Below are 20,516 nucleotides of genomic sequence, written 5' to 3' on the forward strand. Positions count from 1 at the left end.
TTATGAGTTTATGAGTTTTGATGTACCGAAGTTAGTTCGGAGTCCCGGATGTGATCACGGACATAACAAGGGGTCTCGAAATGGTCGAGACATAAAGATTGATATATTGGATGGCTATATTCGGACACCGGAAGTGTTCCGGGTGATTTCGGAGAAAACCGGAGAGCCGGAGGGTTACCGGAACCCTACCGGGAGAAGTAATGGGCCATATGGGCCTTAGTGGAGAGAGAGAGGGGCAGCCAGGGTGGGCCACGCGCCTCCTCCCCCTGGTCTGAATTGGACTAGGAGAGGGGGGCGGCGCTCCCCTTTCCTTCTCCTTCCCCACTTCCTTCCCCCTCCTAATAGGAGTCCTACTCCTACTAGGAGGAGGACTCCTCCTGGCGCACCAATAGGGGCCGGCCGGCCTCCTCCCCTTGATCCTTTATATACAGGGGCAGGGGGCACCCCTAGACACACAAGTTGATCCACGTGATCATATTCTTAGCCGTGTGCGGTGCCCCCTTCCACCATAATCCTCGATAATATTGTAGCGGTGCTTAGGCGAAGTCCTGCGATGGTAGTACATCAAGATCGTCACCACGCCATCGTGCTGACGGAACTCTTCCCCAACACTTTGCTGGATCGGAGTCCGGGGATCGTCATCGAGCTGAACGCGTGCTAAAACTCGGAGGTGCCGTAGTTTCGGTGCTTGATCGGTCGGGCCATGAAGACATACGACTACATCAACCGCGTTGTGCTAACGCTTCCGCTGTCGGTCTACAAGGGTACGTAGATCACACTCTCCCCTCTCGTTGCTATGCATCACCATGATCTTGCGTGTGCGTAGGAAAATTTTGAAATTACTATGTTCCCCAACAGTGTCATCCGAGCCTAGGTTTTATGTGTTGATGTTATATGCACGACTAGAACACAAGTGAGTTGTGGGCGATATAAGTCATACTGCTTACCAGCATGTCATACTTTGGTTCGGCGGTATTGTTGGATGAAGCGGCCCGGACCAACATTATGCGTACACTCACGCGAGACCGGTTCTCCTGACGTGCTTTGCACAAAGGTGGCTAGCGGGTGACAGTTTCTCCAACTTTAGTTGAACCGAGTGTGGCTACGCCCGGTCCTTGCGAAGGTTAAAATAGCACCAACTTGACAAACTATCGTTGTGGTTTTGATGCGTAGGTAAGATTGGTTCTTGCTTAAGCCCGTAGCAGCCACGTAAAACTTGCAACAACAAAGTAGAGGACGTCTAACTTGTTTTTTCAGGGCATGTTGTGATGTGATATGGTCAAGACATGATGCTAAATTTTATTGTATGAGATGATCATGTTTTGTAACCAAGTTATCGGCAACTAGCAGGAGCCATATGGTTGTCGCTTTATTGTATGCAATGCAATTGCGTTGTAATGCTTTACTTTATCACTAAGCGGTAGCGATAGTCGTGGAAGCATAAGATTGGCGAGACGACGACGATGCTACGATGGTGATCAAGGTGTCGCGCCGGTGACGATGGTGATCACGACGGTGCTTCGAAGATGGAGATCACAAGCACAAGATGATGATGGCCATATCATATCACTTATATTGATTGCATATCTTTTATGCACTTATCTTGCTTTGATTGACGATAGCATTTTAAGATGATCTCTCACTAATTATCAAGAAGTGTTCTCCCTGAGTATGCACCGTTGCGAAAGTTCTTCGTGCCGAGACACCACGTGATGATCGGGTGTGATAGGCTCTACGTTCAAATACAACGGGTGCAAAACAGTTGCACACGCGGAATACTCAGGTTATACTTGACGAGCCAAGCATATACAGATATGGCCTCGGAACACAGAGACCGAAAGATCGAGCGTGAATCATATAGTAGATATGATCAACATAGTGATGTTCACCATTGAAACTACTCCATATCACGTGATGATCGGACATGGTTTAGTTGATTTGGATCACGTGATCACTTAGAGGATTAGAGGGATGTCTATCTAAGTGGGAGTTCTTAAGTAATATGATTAATTGAACTTAAATTTATCATGAACTTAGTCCTGGTAGTATTTTGCAAATCATGTTGTAGATCAATAGCTCGCGTTGTTGCTTCCCTGTGTTTATTTTGATATGTTCCTAGAGAAAATTGTGTTGAAAGATGTTAGTAGCAATGATGCGGATTGGATCCGTGATCTGAGGTTTATCCTCATTGCTGCACAGAAGAATTATGTCCTTGATGCACCACTAGGTGACAGACCTATTGCAGGAGCAGATGCATACGTTATGAATGTTTGGCTAGCTCGATATGATGACTACTTGATAGTTTAGTGCACCATGCTTAACGGCTTAGAATCGGGACTTCAAAGACGTTTTGAACGCCGTGGACCATATGAGATGTTCCAGGAGTTGAAGTTAATATTTCAACCAAATACCCGAGTTGAGAGATATGAAGTCTCCAACAAGTTCTATAGCTAAAAGATGGAGGAGAATCGCTCAACCAGTGAGCATGTGCTCAGATTGTCTGGGTACTACAATCGCTTGAATCAAGTGGGAGTTAATCTTCCAGATAAGATAGTGATTGACAGAATTCTCTAGTCACCATCACCAAGTTAGTAGAACTTCGTGATGAACTATGATATGCAAGGGATAACAGAAACGATTCCCAAGCTTTTCGTGATGCTGAAATCGACGAAGGTAGAAATCAAGAAAAACATCAAGTGTTGATGGTTGACGAAACCACTAGTTTCAAGAAAAGGGCAAAGGGAAGAAGGGGAACTTCAAGAAGAACGGCAAGCAAGTTGCTGCTCAAGTGAAGAAGCCCAAGTCTGGTCCTAAGCCTGAGACTAAGTGCTTCTACTGCAAAGGGACTGGTCACTGGAAGCAGAACTACCCCAAGTGATTGGCGGATAGGAAAGGATGGTAAAGTGAACATAAGTATATTTGATATGCATGTTATTGATGTGTACTTTACTAGTGTTTATAGCAACCCCTCAGTATTAGATACTAGTTCAGTTGCTAAGATTAGTAACTCAAAACGGGAGTTGCAGAATAAACAGAGACTAGTTAAGGGTTAAGTGACGATGTGTGTTGGAAGTGGTTCCAAGATTGATATGATCATCATCGCACACTCCCTATACTTTCGGGATTAGTGTTGAACCTAAATAAGTGTTATTTGGTGTTTGCGTTGAGCATGAATATGATTTGATCATGTTTATTGTAATACGGTTATTCATTTAAGTAAGAGAATAAATTGTTGTTGTTTTGTTTACATGAATAAAACCTTATATGGTTACACACCCAATGAAAATGGTTCATTGGATCTCGATCGTGGTGATACACATATTCATAATATTGAAGCCAAAAGATGCAAAGTTAATAATGATAGTGCAACTTATTTGTGGCACTGCCGTTTAGGTCATATTGGTGTAAAGCGCATGAAGAAACTCCATGCTGATGGGATTTTGGAATCACTTGATTATGAATCACTTGATGCTTGCGAACCATGCCTTATGGGCAAGATGACTAAAGACTCCGTTCTCCGGAACAATGGAGCGAGCAACAGATTTGTTGGAAATCATACATACTGATGTATGTGGTCCGATGAATATTAAAGCTCGCGACATGTATCATTATTTTCTGACCTTCACAGATGATTTAAGCAGATATGAGTATATCTACTTGATGAAACATAAGTCTGAAAAGTTCAAAGTATTTCAGAGTGAAGTAGAAAATCATCGTGACAAGAAAATAAAGTTTCTACGATCCGATCACAGAGACGAATATTTGAGTTACAAGTTTGGTCTTCAATTAAAACAATGTGGAATAGTTTCACAAACTCATGCCACCTGGAACACCACAACATAATGGTGTGTCCGAACGTCATAACCGTACTTTATTGGTAAAGTACAATCTATGATGTTTCTTACCGATTTACCAATATCGTTTTGGGATCATGCATTAGAGACAGCTGCATTCACGTTAAAAAGGGGCACCATCTAAGTCTGTTGAGATGACACAATCTGAACTATGGTTTGGCAAGAAACCGAAGTTGTCGTTTCTTGAAGTTTGGGATTGTGATGCTTATATGAAAAAGTTTCATCCTGATAAGCTCAAACCAAAATCGGAGAAATATGTCTTCATAGGATACCTCAAAGGAGACTGTTGGGTACACCTTCTATCACAGATCCGAAGGCAAGACATTCGTTGCTAAGAATGGATCCTTTCTGGAGAAGGAGTTTCTCTTGAAAGAAGTGAGTGGGAGGAAAGTAGAACTTGATGAGGTAACTGTACCTGCTCCCTTGTTGGAAAATAGTTCATCACAGAAAACGGTTTCTGTGACACCTACACCAATTAGTGAGGAAATTAATGATGATGATCATGAAACTTCAGATCAAGTTATTACTGAACCTCGTAGATCAACCAGAGTAAGATCCGCACCAGAGTGGTACGGTAATCCTGTTCTGGAAATCATGCTACTAAATCATGATGAACCTACGAACTATGAAGAAGCGATGGTGAGCCTAGATTCCGCAAAATGGCTTGAAGCCATGAAATCTGAGATGGGATTCATGTATGAAAACAAAGTATGGACTTTGGTTGACTTTCCCGTTGATCGGCAAGCAATTGAAAATAAATGGATCTTCAAGAGGAAGACGGACGCTGATAGTAGTGTTACTATCTACAAAGCTAGAATTGTCGCAAAAAGGTTTTCGACAAGTTCAAGATGTTGACTACGATGAGAGTTTCTCACTCGTATCTATGCTTAAGTCTGTCCGAATCATGTTAGCAATTGCCGCATTTTATGAAATCTGGCAAATGGATAAACAAAGCTGCATTCCTTAATGGATTTCTTAAAGAAGAGTTGTATATGATGCAATCAGAAGGTTTTGTCAATCCTAAAAGTGTTAACAAAATATGCAAGCTCCAGCGATCCATCTGTGGACTGGTGCGAGCATCTCGGAGTTGGAATATGCGCTTTGATGAGATGATCAAAGTATATAGTTTTATACAGACTTGTGGTGAAGCCTGTATTTACAAGAAAGTGAGTGGGAGCAGTACATCATTTCTGACAAGTATATGTGAATGACATATTATTGATCGGAAATAATATAGAATTATTCTGCAAAGCATAAAGGAGTGTTTGAAATAAGTTTTTCAAAGAAAGACATCGGTGAAGCTGCTTACATATTGAGCATCAAGATCTATAGAGATAGATCAAGACGCTTGATAAGTTTTTTCAATGAGTGCATACCTTGACAAGATTTTGAATTAGTTCAAAATGGAACGGTCAAAGAAAGAATTCTTGCCTGTGTTACAAGGTGTGAAATTAAGTAAGACTCAAAGCCCGACCACGGCAGAAAATAGAAAGAGAATGAAAGTCATTCCCTATGCCTTGGCCATAGGTTCTATAAAGTATGCCATGCTGTGTACCAGACCTATTGTATACCCTACACTGATTCTGGCAAGGGAGTACAATAGTGATCTAGGAGTAGATCACTTGACAGCGGTCAAAATTATCCTTAGTGGAATAAGGATATGTTTCTCGATTATGGAGGTGACAAAAGGTTCATCGTAAAAGGGTTACGTCGATACAAGTTTTGGCACTGATCCGGATGACTCTAAGTCTTCATCTGGATACATATTGAAAGTGGGAGCAATTAGCTAAAGTATCTCTATGCAAAGCATTGTAGACATAGAAATTTGCAAAATACTTACGGATCTGAATATGACAGACCCGTTGACTAAAATTATCTCACAAGCAAAACATGATCACACCTTAATACTCTTTGGGTGTTAATCACATAGCAATGTGAACTAGATTACTGACTCTAGTAAACCCTTTGGGTGTTGGTCACATATCGATGTGAACTATGGGTGTTAACCACATAAAGATGTGAACTATTGATGTTAGATCACATGGCGATATGAACTAGATTATTGACTCTAGTGCAAGTGGGAGACTGAAGGAAATATGCCCTAGAGGCAATAATAAAGTTATTATTTATTTCCTTATTTCATGATAAATGTTTATTATTCATGCTAGAATTGTATTAACCGGAAACATAATACATGTGTGAATACATAGACAAATAGAGTGTCACTAGTATGCCTCTACTTGACTAGCTCGTTAATCAAAGATGGTTATGTTTCCTAACCATAGACAAAGAGTTGTTATTTGATTAAACGGGATCACATCATTAGGAGAATGATGTGATTGACTTGACCCATTCCATTAGCTTAGCACCCGATCGTTTAGTATGTTGCTATTGCTTTCTTCATGACTTATACATGTTCCTATGACTATGAGATTATGCAACTCCCGTTTGCCGGAGGAACACTTTATGTGCTACCAAACGTCACAACGTAACTGGGTGATTATAAAGGAGCTCTACAGGTGTCTCCAAAGGTACATGTTGGGTTGGCGTATTTCGATATTAGGATTTGTCACTCCGATTGTCGGAGAGGTATCTCTGGGCCCTCTCGGTAATGCACATCACATAAGCCTTGCAAGCATTGCAACTAATGAGTTAGTTGTGAGATGATGTATTACGAAACGAGTAAAGAGACTTGCCGGTAACGAGATTGAACTAGGTATTGAGATACCGACGATCGAATCTCAGGCAAGTAAAATACCGATGACAAAGGGAACAACGTATGTTGTTATGCGGTCTGACCGATAAAGATCTTCGTAGAATATGTAGGAGCCAATATGAGCATCCAGGTTCCGCTATTGGTTATTGACCGGAGACGTGTCTCGGTCATGTCTACATTGTTCTCGAACCCGTAGGGTCCGTACGCTTAAGGTTTCGATGACAGTTATATTATGAGTTTATGAGTTTTGATGTACCGAAGTTAGTTCGGAGTCCCGGATGTGATCACGGACATAACGAGGGGTCTCGAAATGGTCGAGGCATAAAGATTGATATATTGGACGGCTATATTCGGACACCGGAAGTGTTCCGGGTGATTTCGGAGAAAACCGGAGAGCTGGAGGGTTACCGGAACCCTACCGGGAGAAGTAATGGGCCATATGGGCCTTAGTGGAGAGAGAGAGGGGCAGCCAGGGTGGGCCGCGTGCCTCCTCCCCCCTGGTCCGAATTGGACTAGGAGAGGGGGGGCGGCGCCCCCCTTTCCTTCTCCCTCCCCACTTCCTTCCCCCTCCTAGTAGGAGTCCTACTCCTACTAGGAGGAGGACTCCTCCTGGCGCGCCAATAGGGGCCGGCCGGCCTCCTCCCCTTGCTCCTTTATATACGGGGGCCGGGGGCACCCCTAGACACACAAGTTGATCCACGTGATCATATTCTTAGCCGTGTGCGGTGCCCCCTTCCACCATAATCCTCGATAATATTGTAGCGGTGCTTAGGCGAAGCCCTGCGGCGGTAGTACATCAAGATCGTCACCACGCCATCGTGCTGATGGAACTCTTCCCCGACACTTTGCTGGATCGGAGTCCGGGGATCGTCATCGAGCTGAACGTGTGCTAAAACTCGGAGGTGCCATAGTTTCGGTGCTTGATCGGTCGGGCCGTGAAGACGTACGACTACATCAACCGCGCTGTGCTAACGCTTCCGCTGTCGGTCTACAAGGGTACGTAGATCACACTCTCCCCTCTCGTTGCTATGCATCACCATGATCTTGCGTGTGCGTAGGAAAATTTTGAAATTACTACGTTCCCCAACAGGTAAAACCCTACGTCCTGCTTGATTAATATTGACGGTATGGGTATTACAAGAGTTGAGCTACCACGAGTAGAGAAGCTAAACCCTAGAAGCTAGCCTATGGTATGATTGTTGATGTGTATGTTGTCCTATGGACTAAAACCCTCCGGTTTATATAGACACTGGATAGGGTTAGGGTTACATAGAGTTGGTTATAATGGTAGGAGATTTGAACATCCGTATCGCCAAGCTTGCCTTCCACGCCAAGGAAAGTCCCTTCCGGACACGGGACGGAGTCTTCAATCTTGTATCTTCATAGTCCAGGAGTCCGGCTTGAAGGTATAGTTCGGCTATCCGAACACCCCCTAATCCAGGACTCCCTCAGTCTTACATCCAATGTAAATGGTTTACTGAATCTTGATCACAATGATACACATAATATTGATGCCAAAAGATGCAAAGTTAATAATGATAACGTAACTTATTTGTGGCACCGTCGTTTAGGTCATATTGGTGTAAAGCACATGAAGAAACTCCATGCCGATGGGCTTTTGGAATCACTTGATTATGAATCACTTGGTGCTTGCGAACCATGCCTCATGGGCAAGATTACTAAGACTCCATTCTCCGGAACAATGGAGCAAGCCACTAACTTATTGGAAATAATACATAACGATGTATGCGGTCCGATGAGTGTTGAGGCTCGCGGCAGGTATCATTATTTTCTAACCTTCACAGATGATTTGAGCAGATATGGGTATATCCACTTAATGAAACACAAGTCTGAAACATTTGAAAAGTTTAAAGAATTTCAGAGTGAAGTGGAAATCATCGTAACAAGAAAATAAAATTTCTACAATCTAATCATGGAGGTGAATATTTGAGTTATGAGTTTGGCCTTCATTTAAAACAATGTGGAATAAATTTCACAACTCACGCCACCTGGAACACCACAACATAATGGTGTGTCCGAATATCGTAACCGTACTTTATTGAATATGGTGCGATCTATGATGACTCTTAACGATTTACCACTATCATTTTGGGGTTATGCATTAAAGACAGTTGCATTCATATTAACTAGGGCACCATCTAAATCCGTTGAGACGACACCATGCGAACTGTGGTTTAGCAAGAAACCTAAACTGCCGTTTCCTAAAATTTGAGGTTGCGATGCTTATATGAAAAAGTTTCAGCCTGATAAGCTCGAACCCAAATCAGAGAAGTGCGTCTTCATAGGATACCCAAAAGAAACTATTGGGTACACCTTCTATCATAGATCCGAAGGCAAGATCTTTGTTGCTAAGAATGGATCCTTTCTAGAGAAGGAGTTTCTCTCGAAAGAAGTGAGTGGGAGGAAAGTAGAACTTGATGAGGTAGTTGTACCTTCTCTCGAGTTGGAGAGTAGTTCATCACAGAAATCAGTTCCAGTGATGCCTACACCAATTAGTGAGGAAGTTAATGATGATCATGAAACTTCAGATCAAGTTACTACCGAACCTCGTAGGTCAACCAGAGTACGTTCCGCGCTAGAGTGGTACGGTAATCCTGTTCTGGAAGTCATGTTACTATACCATGATGAACCTGTGAACTATGAGGAAGCGACGATGAGCCCAGATTCCACAAAATGGCTTGAGGCCATGAAATCTGAGATGGGATCCATGTATGAAGAACAAAGTGTGGACTTTGGTTGACTTTCCCGATGATCAGCAAGCCATTGAGAATAAATGGATCTTCAAGAGGAAGACATATGTTGATAGTAGTGTTACTATCTACAAAGCTCGAATTGTCGCAAAAGGTTTTCGACAATTTCAAGGTGTTGACTACGATGAGATTTTCTCACTCGTAGCGATGCTTAAGTCTGTCCGAATCATGTTAGCAATTGCCACATTTTATGAAATCTGGCAAATGGATGTCAAAACTGCATTCCTTAGTGGATTTCTTAATGAAGAAGTTGTATATGATGCAACAAAAAGGTTTTGTCAATCCTAAAGGTGCTAACAAAGTGTGCAAGCTCCAGCGATCCATCTATGGACTGGTGAAAACATCTCGGAGCTGGAATATACGCTTTGATGAGTTGATCAAAGCATATAGTTTTATACAGACTTGCAGTGAAGCCTATATTTACAAGACAGTGAGTGGGAGCACTACAGCCTTTCTAATAAGTATATGTGAATGACATATTGTTGATCGGGAATGATGTAGAATTTTCTGGAAAGCATAAAGGATGTTTGAAAGGAGTTTTTCGAAGAAAGACATCAATAAAGCTACTTACATATTGGGCATCAAGATCTATAAAGATAGATCAAGACGCTTGATAAGACTTCGATGAGGACATACCTTGATAAGATTTTGAAGGAGTTCAAAATGGATCGGTCAAAGAAGGAGTTCTTGCCTGAGTTGTAAGGTGTGAAGTTGAGTAAGACTCAAAACCTGACCACGGCAGAAGATAGAGAGAGAATGAAAGTCATTCCCTATGCCTTAGTCATAGGTTCTATAAAACATGTTATGTTGTGTACCAGACCTATTGTGTACCTCACCATGAGTTTGGCAAGAGGGTACAATAGTGATCCAGGAGTGGATCACTGGACATCGGTCAGAATTATCCTTAGTGGAATAAGGACATGTTTCTTGGTTATGGAGGCGACAAAAAGTTTGTCAGAAAGGGTTACGTCGATGCAAGCTTTGACACTATCCAGATGACTCTAAGTCTCAGTCTGGATACATATTGAAAGTGGGAGCAATTAGCTAGAGTAGCTCCGTGCAGAGCATTGTAGACATATAAAATTTGCAAAATGCATACGGCTCTAAATGTGGCAGACCCGTTGACTAAACTTCTCTCACAAGCAAAACATGATCACACCTTAGTACTCTTTGGGTGTTAATCACATAGCGATGTGAACTAGATTATTGACTCTAGTAAACCCATTGTGTGTTAGTCACATGAAGATGTGAACTAATCACATAAAGATGTGAACTATTGGTGTTAAATCACATGACGATGTGAACTAGATTATTGACTCTAGTGCAAGTGGGAGACTGAAGGAAATATGCACTAGAGGCAATAATAAAGCTGTTATTTATATTTCCTTATATCATGATAAATGTTTATTCATGCTAGAATTGTATTAACCGGAAACTTAGTACATGTGTGAATACATAGACAAAACAAAGTGTCCCTAGTATGCCTCTACTTGACTAGCTCGTTAACCAAAGATGGTTAAGTTTCCTGACCATAGACATGTGTTGTCATTTGATGAACGAGATCACATCATTAGGAGAATGATTTGATGGACAAGACCCATATGTTAGCTTAGCATAATGATCGTTTAGTTTTATTGCTATTGCTTTCTTCATGACTTATACATGTTTCTCTGACTATGAGATTATGCAACTCCCGAATACCGGAGGAACACCTTGTGTACTATCAAACATCACAACGTAACTGGGTGATTATAAAGATGCTCTACAGGTGTCTCTGATGGTGTTTGTTGAGTTGGCATAGACCGAGATTAGGATTTTTCACTCCGTGTATCAGAGAGGTATCTTTGGGCCCTCTCGGTAATGCACATCACTATGAGCCTTGCAAGCAATACGTCTAATGAGTTAGTCACGGTATGATGCATTACGGAACGAGTAAAGAGACTTGCCAGTAACGAGATTGAACTAGGTATGATGATACCGATGATCGAATCTCGGGCAAGTAACATACCAATGACAAAGGGAATAACGTATGTTGTTATGCAGTTTGACCGATAAAGATCTTCGTAGAATATGTAGGATCCAATATGAGCATCCAGGTTCCGCTATTGGTTATTAACCGGGGATGTGTCTCGGTCATGTCTACATAGTTCTCGAACCCATAGAGTCTGCATGCTTAACGTTCGATGATGATTTGTATTATGAGTTATGTGATTTGATGACCGAAGTTTGTTCGGAGTTCCGTATGAGATCACGGACACGACGAGGAGTCTCGAGATGGTCGAGACATAAAGATTGATATATTGGACGATGTTACTCGGACACCGGATGAGTTCCGAGAACTATCGGATAATTATCGGAGTGCCGGAGGGTTATCAGAACCCCCCGGGGGAACTAATGGGACTTCATGGGCCTTAGTGGGAGAGAGAAGGGCCACAAGGGGCCGCCCCCCCTTTGGGTCCGAATTGGACTTTTCCAGGTGGAATCCTACTAGGACTTGGAGTCCTAGTAGGACTCCCCTCTCTTGGCGCGCCGTACAGGGGCCGGCCGGCCTCCCCCTCCCCTCCTTTATATACGGGGGCAGGGGGTACCCTAGAACACCAAGTCTTCTCTTAGCCGTGTGCGGTGCCCCCCCTCCACAGTTACACACCTCGGTCATATCGTTGTAGTGCTTAGGCAAAGCCCTACGCCAGTAACTTCATCATCACCGTCGCCACGCCATCGTGCTGACGGAACTCTCCCTCGTCCTCAACTAGATCAAGAAATCGAGGGACATCATCGAGCTGAACGTGTGCTGAACACGGAGTTGCCGTACGTTCGGTGCTTAGATCGGTTGGATCGCGAAGACGTTCGACTACATCAATCGCGTTACTAAACGTTTCCGCTTTCGGTCTACGAGGATACGTGGACACACTCTCCCTGCTCATTGCTATGCTTCTCCTAAATAGATCTTGCATGATCGTAGAATTTTTTTTGAAATACTACGTTCCCCATCATAATCATGCCTCGTGGAAGTGGTTTGGTGCGCCACGCCTGAATCGCGAAGTTGATGACACCACCTACCTAAGCATGCATGCTGTTGTTTGCTCATTTGCAACACCTCTGTGGTAGTGGTGAAGCCAATATCATGGCTGTGTAGTCGATTGACTACACAACTTTTGAGCTAAAGGCTTTACATAGAAATTAAATTCCATGTGTAAAATTCAAGAAATAATACAAGATTTAGAGATAACTTTTGTTTGACATTAGAGGTTTGTAGTCCGGGCACCGTCACTACTATGTGGCAATCTAACCCATCTCTCTGGTCGCCTTGTGGGAGTCATTGTATGATGCTATAGTTGAGGAAGGGACAATGGAGCCAGAATGTGGGATGAGACGAGGAACGAATCTCACATGATTTTTCAGCCCCCCCCCCCCTCTCAATCCGAATTCGTCTTCATGTTAAGCCGAACGATCAGAGTTGGGCAGAGTATGCCACGCTAGCAGAATGCGTATGGAAAACGAGCAAGTAAATGTAGACGGTGCGGCGGAACAATGTTAAATTCCGTAATTTGCACTTTCTTTAGTTCATTGATTAAAGCGCGATCTCCACACAAGTTTTATGACCGTAGATGAACTATACACAGAAAAGAAAGGGCAAATGTACACAAAGAATAAAAATAAGAAACAAGACCATGGATATTGGCAAGCTGAATATCACCGTGCTGGTAGTATCACAACAAAGTGACAAACACGGATTTGGGACTAATTTATTTTGAGATAAAAGATTTGGGCCTAACTAGTTCATTTAGGGGTAACTGGGCCTGCATGAGAGCCCTACCGGGGGTCTAAACATGATGGGCCATTGTTAGGCGCCTTCCATCACAGGCCTCACGTCCTTTTTTTTCCTTTTCTTTCCGGCTGCCGATTTGAGCACTGCCAGCAGCGCCCGCTCCTCCCCCTGTCAGCCGTCGATGCCTCCCCCGATCCAACACCTGCCGTCCAAACCAAATCGGGCGTGAGTATAAGTTCGCCGCCGTCACATCCGAGCAGCTTCCTCTAGTCTTGTCCCCTCCCGCGGCTAGGGTTTCCTCCGCTTCGCTCTCGCAGGTGAGATCCCCGACCCCCGATCCGATCTCGTGCCCCCGTCTGTCCTTCCGCTCGATTCCTCGCCTCGTCGGCCCGCCGCGCTGGTGCCCGGCGCTTGGGTCCGGGCTCCCGCTCGATTCGCCCGCGGGAATCCCGTCGGCCCGTGATTCGCTTGCTTGTACGGACAGATCCGCATCCATGGCGTGCCGTATCCGAATTAGGATTAGATATTCTGAAGAGGTGTTGGTGGTTTTCTAGATTCGTTGCGGTTTTGGGGCTGATGATTCGTAAGGGGGGAACAGTATGGTCGCAGCTAGGCTATACTACGTAATAGATTGCGTCACGAGATGTCCGTATGCTGCTCTAACTGAATTTGTGCTGGATTGGCTGCTTTGTATGGGGAGGGGTTTGCTCTGCTTGGCTGTTTGCTTGTATGATGTCAGTGGTTGTAGGTCGTGACATTTTGCTGCTTGTTTCGGTGCAGAATGCCTCGCTACGATGAGCGTGATCGTTATGGCGGCAACACAAGGCTGTACGTGGGTCGTCTTCCCTCGCGCACCCGCACAAGGGACCTTGAAGACCTCTTCGGCAGATATGGGAGGTGAGCGGGCAGAATTCCTCTCAGCCAGAGCTGCTTTTTGCCTTCTGAGTGACAAGTTCATGGAACAAATATACTAGTTCCTTCTTGTACAGCGGATTTATTTTGACCGGTTTCATGTCATGTCACCCATGCAAATTATGTGTGAGTTAGCTTTTAGTCAAATAGGTCTGTGCTTTGCTCTCTTGTCTGAAGACATGTAGAGCAGAAATTGAGACACACCTGTTCAATTTCTTGCACCCAATGGCGTTAGTCATCCACATGGTTACTCTGAGACAATGGCATTCCATACGGGATATCTAAGCCAGCACCCTGTGGTCTCTCAACATTGTTCTCTCTCCCCCCATTGTTTCTTGTACCATCACATATATCCACAAGCCCTTCATGTTTTTTAACTTGGATGATCTTGTTGAAGGTTTTGGGGGCTTACCCAACCTCGGTGTCCATGGTGGATTGGTGGGAGGGTGCCCTTGGTGGAATTGGTGGCTATTCTCGCAAAGTTTCTAGCAGACTTTGGCGATTGTTTTCAAAAATAAATTGCCTGTTTTAATGGAAATCACAATCATGCCTGGTGTTTAGTTCATTCTGCGTGGTGATACATTTCTCTACTTGCGTCTTGATGGTGTTACTGTTTCCGGAAACCATTTCCACAGAGTGCGACATGTGGATATGAAGCATGAGTTTGCATTTGTTGTAAGTAACCGCTCTTGTTCACCTTGTTTTGACTTCTTAATCCATGTTTGTACTGTTCACATTGATGCCCCTCCTTTTCTTGTATAAATCTTATTGCAGGAGTTTAGTGATCCCAGGGATGCTGATGAAGCAAGGTACAATCTTGATGGTCGTGACTTTGATGGAAGCCGCATGATTGTTGAGTTTGCTAAAGGGGTAAATATTGCTCACTATAATTTTTTCTATGTTGATTTATGCTTTTGTTATTTGCACTTACTTATTATGATCTTCATTATAGGTTCCGCGTGGCCAAGGAGGAGGAGGTGACCGTGACCGTGGCCGTGGCGGTGACCGTGAATATATGGGTCGGGGACCTCCTCCTGGTTCTGGCCGTTGCTTTAACTGTGGGATTGATGGGCATTGGGCTCGTGACTGCAAAGCTGGCGACTGGAAAAATAGGTGCTATCGTTGTGGAGATAGTGGCCACATAGAAAGGGATTGCCAGAACAGCCCTAAGAACCTCAAGTATGCCCTGCGAGTTTGTCTTTTCTGTTTTATAAGTAGAGCATATCTGACTTAAGTTGTGTTGATGAAAACAGGCGTGGAAAGAGTTACTCCAGATCTCCATCTCCTCGCCGTGGAAGGGTGCGTGATAGGAGCTACAGCAGGAGCCGCAGTAGGAGCTACAGGTATACGTTGCTTTGAAAATTTGGGCACCGTTTCTGCTTATTCTGTGGCATGATTCCGTTGTTTTGGTAGTATGTGGAGTCTGAATTCTGAACATAGTACTGGTATTCTTTTTTCTTGCAAAACTAAAGCTCTTAAGACCTTTGTTGTCCAATTATCATGGTATTTCATTTTTTGCATATTGTTTTCCTGTTATGCATGGGTTTAGTTCCATCTGCTGCTATTCTGTGGGCATAGGTTTACTTCATCATACATTTTTACTAACCCGCTAATGTGGTAATTTTTAATTAAATACTCGTGTTTGCTACTAATGAACACTCCCTCCATCCCAAAATAAGTGTCTCAAGCTTAGTACAACTTTGTACTAGAGTTAGTACAAAGTTGAGACACTTGTTTCGGGGCGGAGGGAGTATATGCCAATGTAAAAAATTGGTTGATTTCTTGATATTGCTTTTAAACATACTCGTGTTGTGCTTTAATTCTTTTTTTTTTCCTATCATGTTTTGTATATGAAACACTGACTGTATGTCTCTTGCTTTACTTAGCCGCTCTGTTTCCCCAAGGAGGGATGAAAGGCGATCAAGGAGCCCCCGTGACAGTCGCAGCCCAAGGAGGAGCCCCCGTGACAGTCGCAGCCCAAGGAGGAGCCCCCGTGACAGTCGCAGCCCCAGGAGGAGCCCCCGCGACAGTCGCAGCCCTATGAAGAGCCCCCGTGGCAGTCGCAGCCCTATGAGGAGCCCCCGTGACAGCCGCAGCCCTAGGAGGAGCGCTTCACCTGCCAAGGGGAGGGCCCGGAGCCCCACCCCTCCTGGCAGCAGGAGCCCTGCACCAAGGGAAAACAGCAGGAGCCCAATGAAGGCTGACAGCCCTAATAACATGAGCCCAGCTGCAAATGGTCGTAGCCCGAGCCCCAGGGACGGCGAAGACAATGGCAACCACCGTGCACCCAGTGGAAGTGCATCACCCGGTGGTGGTTGAGAGATGGATCGAAATCCTTCCGGTGTTCACCCAGTTGAAGTTCACCTGGTGAGGGTCGAGAGATGGATCAAATTCTTCCTACTGCTACGAAACTCTCTAAACATGTTGAACAAAGACTTGCCTGTACGAGTTTGATTTTATTGTGTACTCTATTTCGGTATTGATACTCCAGTCAGACCATAATATCTGTTGTACTATGTGCACATGGAATCATTTTGCAGTTTCAAATAATCTTTTTGTGCTTAATTTCTCATCTTTATCGTGCTACATGGTCGAAAATGCGTGTAGTATTTGTCCTTTGAAAGATGTAGGGGAAACAATATTTTCCATCATCCACTCTCCTCAGGGACGTACAAAAAACACCATCATCTTCTCATATAAGGCCATATGGGTTCATCTGCTGCGGACATTGACCATCTGCCAGAAGGTCCCTCTCATGGATGCATCGGTGAAATCGTCGTCGGCTACGCCGTCTCCCTCCACGCTGCCGGTTTGTGGCGGCGTGAGCTCTGTAACCATGTTGAGGCTGCTCACATCGGAGAGGGCCAGGCCGTCGCTATCAACTGCGCTTCTCTGACGGCGAGGTGGCGGCGTGAGCTCTGTCACCATGTTGAGGCTGCTCACGTCGGAGAAGTCCAGGCCGTCACCCTCCTGCAGCCGCATCACGAACTGCAGGTTCCACACCACGTCCTCCATGGCCGGCCGGTCGGCGCCGCGCTCCGCCAGGCACCTGGCCACCGTCTCGCCGTACTTCCTCAGCGCCGCCGGCCTCGCCGCGGCGGCGATGCGCCGATCCACGATCTTCTCCAGCTCGCCCCTGCCCTGCCAGTGCAGCCCCCACTCCACCAGGTTCGACATGGGCTTCGGCAGCCTCGGGTCGACGACGGGCCGCGCGCAGACGGCCTCCAGCAGCACGACGCCCAGCGAGTACACGTCGGACTTGGCCGTCAGCTGCCTCGTCCGGCAGTACTCCGGGTCGACGTACCCGAAGCTGCCCTTCACCGCCGTGCTGACGTGCGTCTCGTCCAGCACCGGCCCGGCCTTGGACAGCCCGAAGTCGGCCACCTTGCCCGTGAGGTCGCCGTCCAGCAGGATGTTGGACGACTTGACGTCGCGGTGGATCACCGGCTTGTCCACGGCCGTGTGCAGGTAAAGGAGGCCCCTCGCCGCGCCGGCGCACGCCTCCAGCCGCTGCGCCCAGCTCAGCGGCGCCGCGCCGCTGCGGCCGTACAGCCGGCTCCGCAGCGAGCCGTGCTCCATGTACTCGTACAGCAGGATCATCTCCTCCCGCTCGTCGCAGTAGCCGACGAGCGACACAAGGTGGCGGTGGCGCAGCCCGGACAGCAGCTCGATCTCCGTGCGGAACTCCCGCGCGCCCTGCCGCGACTCCGGGCTCGCGCGCTTCACGGCGACCTTAGTGCCGTCCTGGAGCACGGCGCCGTACACCTTGCCGAACCCTCCCTCTCCGATGATCAGGCTGTCGTCGAAGTTGCGCGTCGCGTCTTGCAACACGGCGAGCGGGAAACGGTAGCTCGGCATCACCGCGGCGGCAGCCCTGGGGCTGGCTCCCGGAGTGTTACCGGCAGTAGTGAAGCTTGACGACCCTGACGCAATGGCGCCGCGAACGCTGAGGCGGCCGAGGAGTGGCATCCATGGCGTGGACGACTGGCTCTGCGTCGGCGTCGGCTGCTTCTTATCACTTTCCTCCTCTTCCTCCCCCTCCTTCTTCCTCTTCTTCCTGAGGACAATGGCGAGAGCAACGGCGATGGACACGAAAGCGAGCGGTCCGCACACGGAGCCAAGAAGGACGGCGAAACGCGACTTGGCTGCCCCCGCCGCCGGCTCGACGACGACGACAGAGCCGGCGCTCAGGTGCATCTTCATGATCTCAATCCCATTGAGGATGGCAGCGGGCATCACGATCTTATTTGCCAGAGGGCCAACATGGACGGCGAGTTTCCCGGAGGCTTCGCTAGCAGGCAACACGAAGTCCTTGTAGTACGGGAACGCCAGCGCACCATCGCCGACGGCGGCGAGGTCAAGGTCCGTCAGCACGGTGGCGTGACTGGCGTCGTCGACGTAGGCGTTGATGTGGAGCTGGTGGGGAGCCTTGCCGACGATGTCGCAGAAGTGGAACCTGATGAAGTAGCTGGAGCTGGCGTCGACGTCGAACTGCCACGCCATCTGTTTCTGCCCGTCGAATGAGCTGCTGTTGATCACGAGCTCCCTCGCCGTGGCGTAGACGACGTCCGGCGCGTCGGTCGCCGTCGCTTGCCCGGGTAGGCGGTTCGGCGTCCCGTTGTAGCGGACCTCCCGAGTCACCGCGTCGGCCACGGAATGGGAGAGGAATCGCAGGTCGGTGGTCCACTCTCGCCAGAGCGCGTCGTCGTCGGGCGCGACGGCCGGGCCGCCCACGTTGAGGCGGTAGGCCGTCTGCAGCGGCAGCGCGGCGGGGATGGGCTCTGGGCGGCCCGTCGACGACTCGGCGGCGTCGGCGACGAGGCCGTCGGGCGCGGAGACGACCTCGACGGCGTTGACGAAGGCGATGCCCCCGTCGACGAGCGGCACGAACGAGACCACGAGCGTGTCGCGCGCGACGTCCAGGAGGAACTCCACGCGCGCCGGCTGGGGCGACGACGACGTCGACGCGTTGCCGGGCTCGGGCGCCGGGACGCCGTCCTCGAGCAGCACGGCGTCCTGCGTGGACACCTTGAACGCCCTGGCCGCGGCGGCGAGGTCGTAGCTCCGGTACACGAAGGGGAAGAAGTGGAGGCGGAGGAAGTGCCGGCCGCGGCGCCTGATGGCGAACGAGTATGATGAAGGCGCGGAGAAGACCCTGGCCTTCTGGTACAGCGCGGCGTCGCGGAAGCCGGACACCAGGTCCGGCGAGGCCTTCACCGCGGCGCTGCGAGGGGACGTCAGGGTGACCGCGCCGGAGCCGGAGCCGCCGTCGTCGGCGAGGAAGAGCCTCCGGCCCACGGGCGTGTCCAGCGAGGAGCCGCAGCTGACGAGGTAGTTGTCCTCCGGCGCGTACGCCGCAGCGCCGCAGACGAGCAGCGCCGACACGAGCCCGAGCACGCCGCGAGGTCGAGCTCGCCGGAGCCTCGCCGTCGCGGCCATGGCAAACTCCGAGGACCACCTACACACGATCAAAAGATCATGCGCAGAACATGCAGAGAAGGAAACATGTCCGCCGGAAGTACATCGAACCACAGAAAAGCTACAAGGAGCCAAAGAAGAGCGACAGGGGGACGAACGGCGCTACCTCCAGGCTCCGGCTACCGGCCAGCTGATTCAGCAGCAGTTGAGGTCCACCATGGATGATGTGCGCTGCCGTGGTGTCATGCTTATCTGCGAGGCCTTGGGTTGGTGCGAGGCCAGGGATTGCGGGAAGAAGGGGACACAGAGGTCACTGGCGACCGGTCAGAGAGACGGATCGCCATCAGAGGCGGCCCGCCGAATTGAAGGCTTGTTCGTCTCGTAGCGCCCTCCTCCCCACGCCATTGGGCACGCAAGTCGCAACCGTTACCGAACTTGTGAGCAGGGGACTGGACTGGACTGGAATGTTGCTGCACTTGGAAGCTCGTTGGAACGTACTAACCCTACCACTGAATATTCAGGAAGAAGACGACAGTGGCGACAGGCCGAGCTGCATGTTGGGAATTCCGTGGCACGCGTATGGAAAAAATGCACCTGAAAGCAAACGCTGGGAGGCGTGACGAGAGTGCGGGACACGATTGTTTGGTCCCGGGAAATTGTCGCTAGGCTGGTTTTATCTTTGAATCGTCAATGCTACTAGGAGTGATTCTCAAAAAAATAAAATGCTACTAGGAGTGTGGTTTTTCTGCCCTGCAAGAGACATCTTGACCGTGGATTTATCGACCATGGTTGCATTAAGACTTGTGCTACATTTCTTACTTTTATATAAAAAATTGTCTTACTTCAAAGTGTTATATACTATGTTTTGTTGTGTTTTTCCTTGTTCCAAAGTGTCTCGTGAAGTTTTAATGTATACCAACAAATAAGAGTGCATTTCTTTCTGATTGGGTTTACTAGTACACAACAATACACAATGAAACATTTCGATACATGTTGAAATAAGAGGAAAAAAACCCGGTGTAACACTATGAAACAAGACAAAATCTACCAATTCTAAAAAAATAGCATGAATCTCA

General features: G+C 47.4%; 2 protein-coding genes across 2 annotated transcripts; one reads left to right on the forward strand and one right to left on the reverse strand.

Moving 5' to 3' along the window:
- The first annotated feature begins 13,296 nt into the window (after positions 1 to 13,296).
- On the forward strand, positions 13,297 to 16,572 carry LOC119267417 (serine/arginine-rich splicing factor RS2Z32-like). Its single transcript, XM_037548803.1, has 7 exons — positions 13,297 to 13,427; positions 13,891 to 14,007; positions 14,658 to 14,697; positions 14,797 to 14,892; positions 14,975 to 15,201; positions 15,276 to 15,365; positions 15,909 to 16,572. The coding sequence occupies exons 2-7, from the start codon at positions 13,892 to 13,894 to the stop codon at positions 16,339 to 16,341; spliced, it is 1,002 nt and encodes a 333-aa protein (XP_037404700.1). The 5' UTR covers positions 13,297 to 13,427; position 13,891; the 3' UTR covers positions 16,342 to 16,572.
- LOC119267416 (receptor-like protein kinase HERK 1) lies at positions 16,437 to 19,926 on the reverse strand. The gene is made up of 2 exons (XM_037548802.1): positions 19,607 to 19,926; positions 16,437 to 19,480 (listed from the first exon to the last, which is right to left on the reverse strand). Exon 2 carries the CDS (start codon positions 19,459 to 19,461, stop codon positions 16,735 to 16,737), a length of 2,727 nt encoding a protein of 908 aa, XP_037404699.1. The 5' UTR covers positions 19,462 to 19,480; positions 19,607 to 19,926; the 3' UTR covers positions 16,437 to 16,734.
- Positions 19,927 to 20,516: the final 590 nt, after the last annotated feature.

The sequence above is a fragment of the Triticum dicoccoides genome, chromosome 3A, assembly GCF_002162155.2.
Source record: "Triticum dicoccoides isolate Atlit2015 ecotype Zavitan chromosome 3A, WEW_v2.0, whole genome shotgun sequence".
In the NCBI taxonomy this organism is placed as follows: domain Eukaryota; kingdom Viridiplantae; phylum Streptophyta; class Magnoliopsida; order Poales; family Poaceae; genus Triticum; species Triticum dicoccoides.

What these genes read in the sequence shown, in the direction of transcription:
- LOC119267417 (XM_037548803.1), top strand. Translation starts at nt 13,892, where the DNA reads ATGCCTCGCTACGATGAGCGTGATCGTTATGGCGGCAACACAAGGCTG. An exon ending in CTCTTCGGCAGATATGGGAG is followed by an intron (nt 14,008 to 14,657) that starts GTGAGCGGGCAG and finishes CCATTTCCACAG; the next exon opens with AGTGCGACATGTGGATATGA. An exon ending in AGCATGAGTTTGCATTTGTT is followed by an intron (nt 14,698 to 14,796) that starts GTAAGTAACCGC and finishes ATCTTATTGCAG; the next exon opens with GAGTTTAGTGATCCCAGGGA.
- LOC119267416 (XM_037548802.1), bottom strand. Translation starts at nt 19,461, where the DNA reads ATGGCCGCGACGGCGAGGCTCCGGCGAGCTCGACCTCGCGGCGTGCTC.